At 45.3% G+C, this 10,462-nt stretch overlaps 1 protein-coding gene across 1 annotated transcript; it reads right to left on the reverse strand.

Moving 5' to 3' along the window:
• Nucleotides 1-1,078: 1,078 nt before the first annotated feature.
• On the reverse strand, nt 1,079-10,050 carry MPZL2 (myelin protein zero like 2). The gene is made up of 6 exons (XM_040977038.1): nt 9,907-10,050; nt 8,805-8,974; nt 7,943-8,153; nt 4,522-4,669; nt 3,475-3,550; nt 1,079-1,474 (listed from the first exon to the last, which is right to left on the reverse strand). Exons 1-5 carry the CDS (start codon nt 9,962-9,964, stop codon nt 3,487-3,489), a joined length of 651 nt encoding a protein of 216 aa, XP_040832972.1. The 5' UTR covers nt 9,965-10,050; the 3' UTR covers nt 1,079-1,474; nt 3,475-3,486.
• Between the last annotated feature and the right edge of the window lie 412 nt (nt 10,051-10,462).

Raw genomic sequence — 10,462 nt, forward strand, 5'->3', positions numbered from 1 at the left:
ATGAGTTTGTGCTTCTTCATTACACTTACAGAACACCATCCACGCCGCCTGCTTGAAGAAATATCCAGTTATATTTTCAAAGGTTGAATTGCAAAGAAAAATAAATGTAGGTCAAAGGTAGTACAAACTTCCAATCTAATCTTCTATTTCAAAGCTGGGTATTGAAATTTTAGTGTTTCAAACAGGGTAAAAGACAATGAGACAGATCTGTAACACATTTTAGAAAATGTAATTTTTTTTTTTAAAAGCATACTATTGGAAGACAAATCAAGACCCAGCACCTTTAACTACAGATAATCTATTTGAAAATTCTAGTTCATTAATAAGAAATAACAGCTGCAGTCCAGCCAGTAAAAAAGAAAAGTAAAAACTGAAAATACCAAGCTGTAAGACTGGATCAAGCCCTTAAATTTTCAGATATTTTCTATCTTTTAAATAAATGCTGCTGTAATTTAAGTTTAGAAAGAAACTAGGCACTTTGTAAATGGTAGTGTTTGTTAGCCCACTGACAGGCTGCTTTACCTAAGAATTTAAAGGGACAAAGAATAAAATTCATTCCATTAAAGTAGTTTCGATACAGAAAAAAAAAAAAAAAGGAATGTAAGTCATCTCTTCCAGTTAGAGCTTCGTGAACAACTGTGCAAGATGATCACTTAGGAGTTGGGTTTTTTTCACCACCAGCTTATACCCTCAGTTTTTTGAGCACATAATAAAGTACTTCAGAAGCCTTCTGTGCGACTCCCGAATGATTCCAGAGTGCGAATGAACACAGACTTGGATCTGTTGTTGTAGATCACTCAGTCAAGGCAGGGAAGCATAGTGAACCTCTGTCAACAAAAGAATCTCTGCTCTTGATTACTTGCCATAACACAGACAAAAGGTGACAGACAAATGAGTCATCCTCAAGTGGCACTGCCCGGCTACAATCCTGTCCGGAACTCTGTGTGATTGTTACGTAACTTGGACTTCGTGCTATTGGAAGCCTTGGAGTGACCAACAAAAACAAAACCTGTCGCCTGAGACGTTGAAAGAAATCCAGTGAAAGTTGTGTTCTGAGACGTTGAAAGAAATCCAGTGAAAGTTGTGTTCCCTATTAAAGGTGAACCATAAAAATCCAGCTGCTGTTTTGACAATTTGAGTTTAGGATTGACTGTTAATAAATGGATACATAAGTCATAATCCTGAAGGATCAGGATTAGGAACAAAAAAGTGGCTTCTCAGTTTTCAAAAGCTACTGAGCATTTGAGCAATATGTGTACTCTGCAGTCAAATAAAACCTCCTCCGTGAGGCTTGTGAATCTGGTGGTGTTTGTTCAGGAAGAGTCCTGGAGCGTCTCCAGGCGCCTGTTGCTTATCTAGGTGGTTCTCTGCTGCAGGACTGGTTAGAAAACATGTCACAAGGGAAAAGCCAAAGCCGTGTTTCCATTAACTTTAAGGACTACCAGGGATCTTGTTCTTGGAAACCTTCAGCTTCCTAAAATGTAAAGCAAAAATTTTAAATGGGTAGTTTATTTAAGAAGAGTGTAGTCTCTAGTATGGTGAATACACACATACACACACACACATATATAATTAAATCTGTTGTCCATTGTGAAGAAAAATTTTCTTGTGTTCTCCCTAAAGTTTTTGTTTTGCTTATTTGTTCGTTTTTAAGTTTTATTTGCTTAAAGGGCCAGTGTGTTGGCACAACTGGGTAATCCTCCATCTCCTCCAAGTGCTGGCATCCTACATGGGTTTCACTTCCTGTCCCTGCTGCTCCACTTCTCATCCAGCTTCCTGCTTGTGGCCTGGGAAAGCAGTGAAAGATAGGCCACCGCCTTGGGACCCTGCCCTCATGGGGGAGACCTGAAAGAAGATCGTGGCTCCTGGTTTAGGATCACCTAAGCTCTCATATTGCAGCTATTTGAGTAGTGAAGCATTGAATAAAAATCTTTCTGTCACTCCCTCTCTGTGTAAACCTGCCTCTCCAACAAATTTTTTTTTTTTACTTTGTTTGCTTATTTATATCAAGGGCAAAGTCACACAGAAATCCTTTCACCGGTTCACTCTGCCAATACCTGCAACTGTAAGATCTGGGCCAGATGGAGGCCTGGAACCGGAACTCCACATCTGAGTCTCCTATGTGGGAAGCAGGGAATCATTGGCAGGTGCTGGTGAAATTGAATCAGAAGCAAACTAACCAAAACTTACAGTTGGATATGGGATGTGCATGTCCCAAGCAACAACTAAACCTCTGTGCCATAAGGCCCATTGCTTCTAAGTACCCTGCATGTTCACCTGGATGATGGCTCACACACAAACATTTCATATCCTCCCCCATTAAACAAAATTAAGCAAAATCAAAGATACAGAAGAGCTGAGACTGTGAATGCAATTTTTCTTTTTTTTAAGATTTTTTTTTTCCATTGGAAAGTCAGATTTACAGAGAAGGAAAGACAGAAATATTTTCCACCCACTGGCTCACTCCCCCAAGTAGCTGCAATGGCCAGAATTGAGCTAATCCGAAGCCAGGAGCCAGGCGCTTCTTCTGGGTCTCCCACAGCTTTGGGCCATCCTCTACTGCTTTCCCAAACCATAAGCAGGGAGTTGGATGAGAAGTGGAACATCTGGGACATGAACCAGCACCCATATGGGATCCCAGCACTTGCAAGGGAAGGATTAGGCAATGAGCCATCACACTGGGCACAGATTCATAGTTTCAATTTCTAAATGAGAGGAGGCAGTGAAATCAATTCCAAATCATACAAATATTCTTTCAGACTGTCAGGCATATCTACTAAATCACTCTATTAATGTTAGGATTGGCTTATAAATTTTAAAAACCAAGGGCCAGCACCATGCATAGCAACATAAGCCTCTACCGTGGCGCTGGCATCCCATATGGCATCAATTTGAGCCCTGGTGCTCTACTTCCCATACAGCTCCCTAATGCACCTCAGAAAGCAGTAGATGACCCAAGTCCTTGGGCCTCCTGTACCCCTGTGGAAGACTCAAAAGAAGCTCCTAACTCCCAGCTTCCACCAGTGTGGCCATGTGGGGAATGCAACAGCAGATGAAAACCTCTCTGACTTTCTGTCTCTCCCTCTCTACCTGTAACTTATTTTATTTAAATAAAAATACATAAATCTTTTTTAAGTACTAATCTTTCCATTAAAAAACAATTATTGATGATGATAGTAAATATAACCCCAAACACCCAAGTAACTTTACAATTCTCTCAAATTTTTTAACATTTTTTTTAACATTTTTTAACAGTTCTCTCAATTTTAATGGTAGTTGAGTCTAGCTTCCTAATGCTTTACACAAAAAACTCTCAAGGAAGAGCACCCATTGACTAATGTAAGACTTTTCTCTGCTGACCTAACTTCTCTGCTTTCATAGGGACAAGCGCAGTCTGGTAAACCTTACAAAGTGACCTGGGAAAGTCACATGAGAGCTGGCCCAGCTGGATCGGGAGCTGTCTGTGGACCTTACCTTCTAGGAATGTTAATCTATATCTTCCAAATACACTGACACCTTTTTTGCTTGGTTGAGCCTTTCCTCTTCTTTTCTGTAACAAAGAAGCAGAAAGCAATTGTCTGCTCAACAAGAAAGAAAAAGGTGGCCAATGCTACATGGAAGGCACTTCCGGCCCAATATTTTGCAAAGAATTACATGCAACTGGGCTCAAAGCCCAGCTTCTTATGAGCTAAACCCCTAGTGCCATCTGATTAGTGGTACTTCTCGTTACCCAGGGGTTTGGACTTCTCAATTTTTCTCACGGGAGACCCCAGTGGAGTTCCTGGCTCAGACCTGGTGGTTATGGCTTTTGGAGAATGAACCAGCTCACAAAAGATCTCTCTCTCTCTCTCTCTCTCTCTTTCTCTCTCTCTCTCTCTCTCTCTGTGTCACTATGAATTTTAAAGAAGTAAGTGAGTTTTTAAGGGGGAAAAAGGCCACAAATTTTATGCTACCATTAATATGATATGTCTACAATAGGTAAATCCTTATAGGAAAGTAAGGATTAAAGGATATGGAACTTCCTGTGGAGAGAAGGTTTAAAAATCTCCAGAATTAACAGTTGTTGCACACTTTGGGAATACTAAGAGGGTAAATTCCACGGTATGTGAATTTATCTGAATTTGACAGTATGAACACCTACTGTCAACACAGCAGTTTCCTAAACACTGATTCACAGTTACCTGTCTAGCCCAGTAGTTCTTACAAACATATGATTCACTGGAAAAGTAAGGGATTATTTTAGAAAAGCTTCACATAAGCAGGTTTTTATAACACCACATCTCACATGGGGGAAAAAAAATCCTACGATGAAGTCTTTTGTGAAACGAAGAGACCTTTCCTAGGGTCACTATTCGCAACCTAATTTACCCTGCTTCTGATCTGGAATTCTCCAATTCAGGATTTACTCAAGGGGAAAAACATCTGTTTGCAACAATTCTTTAGCCCCCTTGCAGAATGCCAGTATCAACAGTCATGGTAGGAAAGTGTTAGAACATTTTTCCCGGAACTGCCCCGCCTTACGAGTGTATCTCCACCACTTTATTAGCTTCTTCGGCCCATCGTTTTTTCCGGAAATGCTGGAAGAGGACCACCCCGATCACAATGATGATCATCAGTCCGCAGGCCGAGCCAATGGCCAGAGCCAGGAAGTACATCTCAGAGAAGCGTGCTGTGAAGAGAAACATGCAGGGATCAAGTCTGGCTCCAAAGTGCAGCTGACTGTGACGAAAGCTAAAGATGTCATGAAGTGGGCTCCTCCTTTCTGTCTCCTTTAGGGATAAAATACCACCCTCCCTTGTCAACCTTAGGAGCATTAGGGAAGTCTCATTGCCCATTTGAGTGATTTTCCAAGTGTGGTTCTTGGAGTGACAGCTGTAGCCTCACCTAAAAAAACTGGATACAAATTCTCAGGGCCCACCTCACACTTCAGGAGTGAGAAACACTGGGGCAGGGGGAGGGGCACCCAGGATGTGTTTGAGCTTGTCCCTCAGGGAATTAGGATGACCTGCAGTTCTGAGTACTGGTTGGACTACCTGAAGGGGTAAGTTTATTGCTAACCTAGTCAAATCTACCGACCAACCCATTTCTCTCTGACTCTGTCTCACCTCTGTCATGCAGTCAGCCATGTGTTTAGATGTATTAAGGACCTACTGTATTCCAGGCATTGTGGTGAATCCGTAACTAAATCCAGTAACCCAGGAATTCCTGTATACAACACTCTGAGGAATGCTGATCTTGTCCTTTATCTTGATTTCTAATTAAAATTTCAGTAAGTGCTCAGAGCGAGAAAGAACCTTAAAGAATGACCAATCCAGGGACTGGCATTGTAGCTCAACAAGCTAGTCCTCCACCTTCAAACACCAGTATCCCATATGGGCTCCGGTTCATGTCCCAGCTGCTCCACTCCCCATTCAGCAACCTGCTTTTCCTGGCCTAGGAAAAGCAGCATAGAACAGCCCAAAGCCTTGGGGCCCTGCAATCTCATAGGAAACCCAGAAGTTCCTGGCTTCAAAACAGCTCTGCTCTGGCCAGTGCAACCATCTGGAGAGCAGAGAAAACCAGCAAATATAAGATCTTTTTTTCTGTCTCTCTTTCTCTCTGTAAAATCCGCCTTTGATATCAAAAATAAATATTTTCTTTAAAAAATGAATGTCTAGGGCACAGCGCGGTGGCCTAGTGGCTAAAGTCCTCACCTTGAACATGCCCCGGGATCCCATATGGGCGCCGGTTCTAATCCCGGCAACTCCACTTCCCATCCAGCTCCTTGCTTGTGTTGTGGCCTGAGAAAGCAGTCAAGGATGGCCCAAAGCTTTGGGACCCTGCACCCGCGTGGGAGACCTGGAGGAAGTTCCTGGCTCCTGACTTTGGATCAGCACAGCACTGGCCACTGCAGTCACTTGGGGAGTGAGCCATCGGATGGAAGATCTTCCTCTCTGTCTCTCCTCCCCTCTGTATATCTTACTTTGCAATAAAAATAAATAAATCTTTTTTAAAAATAAATAAAAAATAAATGTCTAGCCCAGAGGTTTTCGGCCTGGAGTTAACGGAGAGTGAGGGAGGAGAGTTATCTACAAGCCCACAACTCTATATTATCGGGCTTATGAGTTAGGCCATCAAGCTAATCCATCCCATGGTGCCAGCATCCCATTTGAGTGCCAGCTAGTGTTCTTGCTGCTCCACTTCTGATCTGTCTCTCTAGTTATGGCCTGGAAAAGCAGCAGAAGATGGCCCAAACCCATGGGGACCCTGCACCCACATGGGAGACCCAGAGCTCCTAGCTCCCAGATTTGGAACAGCTCAGTTATAGCCTTGGTGGCCATTTGGGGGGTGGATCAGAGGATCGAAGATTTTCTCTGTCTCTCCTCTCCCTTTCTGTAAAATCTACCTTTCAAATAAAAAATAAATCAATCTTTTTTCTTAAAAAGAAAGAAAAAGAAATTTGATTGATCTCCATTTTGTGGGAATTGGCTCAGGGCTTTGATTAGATTCTCAAAGAGTAGTGACCCTGATGTGGTTAAGTATTTCTTGTCCAACTTGTTCATTTTGTAATTGAAGATGCTGAGGTTCAAGGGCATTATTACTTCTGGCAGTATTCAAATGACTTCCTTTCTCCAAGGCCACACGGTTCTTTATTGATAGAGCCTTGGGGGATGGTTTTAAACTGCACTAGAAGGGAGAGCATTTGGCCAACCAGACAAGATTCCACATCCCACACTGGAGTAGCTGGGTTCACTCTGCAGCTCTGGGTCCTGACTAGTATCCTGATAATGCAGGCCCTGAGAGGAGGCAGCCATGATGATTCAAGTGACTGTAGCTCTACCACCCATGTGGAAAACCTGGATTGTGTTCCTGGCTCCCAGCTCCAATTCCTGCTCTGGCCCTGCTCCCAGCCCTGGCTAACTGGGGCTTTTGAGGAGCGAAACAGTAGATGTAAAGCCATAAGTTGCCGATAGGAATTAGAGGACATGGACCTCTTATCACTTTACAGACTTATATATTGAAGGTAATAACATCATGTGCTGGTTAACGTGTAGTTTCAAATACCAGCTCTCCCATTTACCAGGTGTGTGATTCAGAGTAACTAACTAATTTTGGTCTCAGTATCTTCAGTTATGAATATAGCAATATCCATTTCTTGGGTTCTTATAAAAATTTAATAGTTCATCCAAATGGGTCCATGCTGTGCTATGATCATTTTCATTACAATTCAGAACTTGGGAAATGTTTATGTTTTAGGCTCACTAGGCTCCTGGCTATGTCGCTCTCACATCACAGAGGATGGACATTAGCTTTACATCTAGCTGTGAAGTGGTAGCAATGACTCAGAGATCTGTTTTTCAGAAGGGTTCCAGTTTATGCCTCATGACCTAGGTTGCAGGAACTGCCACGTGCTAGTGCACAATTTCAGAGTAAAAACGATTGGGTATGAGTTCCAGTTTCCTCCCTGATGAAACAGAAGGCACTACGTACACTATCAGTGGAAATGAACTGTGTCATGTACAGCCCCTGAACCATGGAAGGTACTCAGTGCACACTGGCTACCATCTCGGGGATCTGCCTCCTGGAGTGGTATAAGCAGTAAGTCAGATAGTCCTTGTGTAGCAGTTGGGGCAGTTCCTGGCCACGAGTACTCCATAAGCCTTCTTAAACAACTGAGAGAATGAACAGATCCATTGTGCATCTTTTATCAGCATGTCACTTCCTCTGCCTTTCACAACTTCAATGGCATTTTTGTCAAAGATTCCCTGGACCCCTTTGTGCCTTTCTGTTTTTTTTCCTCGAGTAAACAAAGCCTTTCTCTTTTTACCCCCAAAGCTCTTCAGTTCAGCTCTGAAGTACCAGCCCCTCCTTGCTACCAATCCAACCATCACAGAAGACTGTCCCTCTTTATCTGTCACTTCTCACCACTTCCCAGAGCCATCTTCCCCCTCATGTAACTTACCAGTGTGCACAACGCTCAGCCGGATCTCCCCAATCAGCCCATCCACATCAGGTGGGTTCTTCACCTGGCAGGTGTATGTCCCATTATCATCGAACTGCAGCTTCCAGAGCAAGATGGAAACATCATAGCGCTCAAGGTTCCCGTCCCAGGCCACCCGGTCCTTGAACCGCCCGCTCATGGGCTTGAAAGGATCCACATGGTAGTAGAATACCTAGAAGGGAGAGATGCCAAAAGATCTTGCTTATCCTGCCTGCAGTGAGAAGGCTAAGATGGGGGGGGGATGGGGAACAGGGCCTGGTATGATGGTTCGATGGCTAAATCCACAACCTCAGAGCGCCCAGGATCCCATCTGAGTGCTGGTTCCTGTCCCAGCTGCTCTACTTCCCAGCTCCCTGCCTGTGAGCTGGGAAAGCACTAGAGGATGGCCAAAAGCCTTGGAACTCTGCACCCACATGGGAGACCCCGGAGGAAGCTCTTGGCTCCTGGTTCAGATCAGCTCAGCTCCAGCTGTTGAAGATCTTTCCATCTCTCCTTCTCTCTGAAAATCTGATCTGCCTTTCCAATAAAAATAATTAAAAAATAAATAAGATGGGGAAAGCAAAGGAAAAAACATACCCAACTGTCCTGGCTTCAGTCCCACTGCTCCTTCCTGGCATTTCTGTCTCTGTCAGTCTCTGTCTCTCTCTCCCTCTCTCTCCCTCTTTCTCTCTCTCTCTCTTCTCTTTCTCTGCATCCACAATTGTTTCCCAGCTGAACCCTGTGCCTACAGCTACAGAAAACACAGGGAGGGCCAGAGAGATGGACTGGCTTAGCATTTTCTTAACCAAGGGTCCCCAGGAAAGTGACATTCCCATCTACTCACAAACTGCTCTGGTCCTCCATCCTGAGGACGAAAATTCCAGGTCACCGTGAGCGCATCGCCCACAGGAGCAAAGCTGGAGAAAGTGCATTTTAAGCGTGCATCAGTCCCGTTAACAGCCTCCAGCACCCGGGAGGTGTAAATTTCCACAGCCGCCGCCGTAGGCCAGTGAGCTGCAGTGAAGGGAAAGCAGGGTTATTGGGAATAGCTCGCACAGATGCTTTGAAACGACATGTCAGGGAAGGGTGGACTGTGGGCCGGTTCTCATTCTGACTTCACCCAGAGTCGCTGCCCATAACTTAGGCCAACTTCTCAGTTCGCATTCTCAGCCTCAACCCTCCCATTCCATCCCATGACTACAAATACCACACCCAGCCCTGACCATCACCGTACCACCTTCAAGCTGGTACAACAAACTGCCAACACCGGCAAAAAAAAATAAAACACTGATTAGCCATGTTGTTCTGCATTAAGATTAAGCATTAAGTATAATGCATAAAATGGCTTTCAGGAGGTTGCTTTCCAGAAGTGGTCCTTGTCATGTGGATTTCCTGCTGTAACTGGACTCCTATCGAAATGGAATTGATCAGCTCCAGACAGCCTATGCCTGCCTGCACCCCTGGAACTGCCATGCCACGAGGCATTTTTGCCGTAATATTTACATTAAAATGTGTGTGGTTGGAGCAGTTCAGAAACAACCACAGCAAGTCTCTCTCTCTCTCTCTGCTTTTAACGATCGGTTTTCCCAATGCCTCAAGAGTCCCAGACAAGACCCGCAGCCTGAAATCCAAAATCATACGGAGTCCTGCCAGCAGCAGAAAGTTGAGTGGCCACAAAAAAAAAAAAAGTGTGTAACCTGAGATCAGAAAGCCTGCTCAGTGCCTGAGCTCACCTAAACCTGTTTGTCCCAAAGCTTTCCGCCTCCCACTCACTTCCCTGTCCCCTACCCCCCCCCCCAAAAAAAACCCCACCGCCCTGGGCTTCTGGAGTCCACCAAAACCAACTAACTGCACCTGCGGCTCAAGCTCCCAAACTCCTACCTTGCGTTCACTTTACAAGGCAGGGTGGAAGGAAGAAACGCTGAGCGAAGCCCCGCGGCTCTTACCTGTGAGCTGTAAGCCAAGGAGTAGCAAAAACACGCGCGTGGGGTTCTTGCCATACATGAGGGAAACCCAGGCTGGCCTCCAGAGACCAGACCGGGCAGACGGGGCGCGCCGACACACTCAGGGCCACTCTGGGAGCAAGCACGGACGGCGTTCTCGCGGGGGAAAGAGCCGAGTCCCTCACCTATGGGAATCTGAGCGCCCGTTGAGTCATGCCGCTGGCCCGGGGCTCAGTGCAGGAATGAAAGGTGGGGCTCGAGCTCCAGGCGTCCTGCGCCTCCCTCCCCCTCACCCTCTATCCAGCAGTCAGCAGTTCCTACCTCTGCCTTTAGCTCATCAGACTGTGCTCTGGCCCCTGGACGGCCTCGGGAAACAGCCAGAAGAGGTGGTGCCTGATGGAAATGTCCCAGGCTGCTTTGAGTTTGGCTCACACACGCCCTTCTTAAAGGACGCTTTACGCATCTTGGGAAGTGAAACCACCTAGCACGCCCCAGGTTATAGCCCCCGGGGGGCGGGGGGGGGGGCAAACTAACCCAAGACAGCTCAGAGTCAGAATTC

Source organism: Ochotona curzoniae, unplaced genomic scaffold, assembly GCF_017591425.1.
Source record: "Ochotona curzoniae isolate NIBS_2020 unplaced genomic scaffold, NIBS_Ocur_1.0 contig_2723, whole genome shotgun sequence".
Lineage (NCBI taxonomy): Eukaryota > Metazoa > Chordata > Mammalia > Lagomorpha > Ochotonidae > Ochotona > Ochotona curzoniae.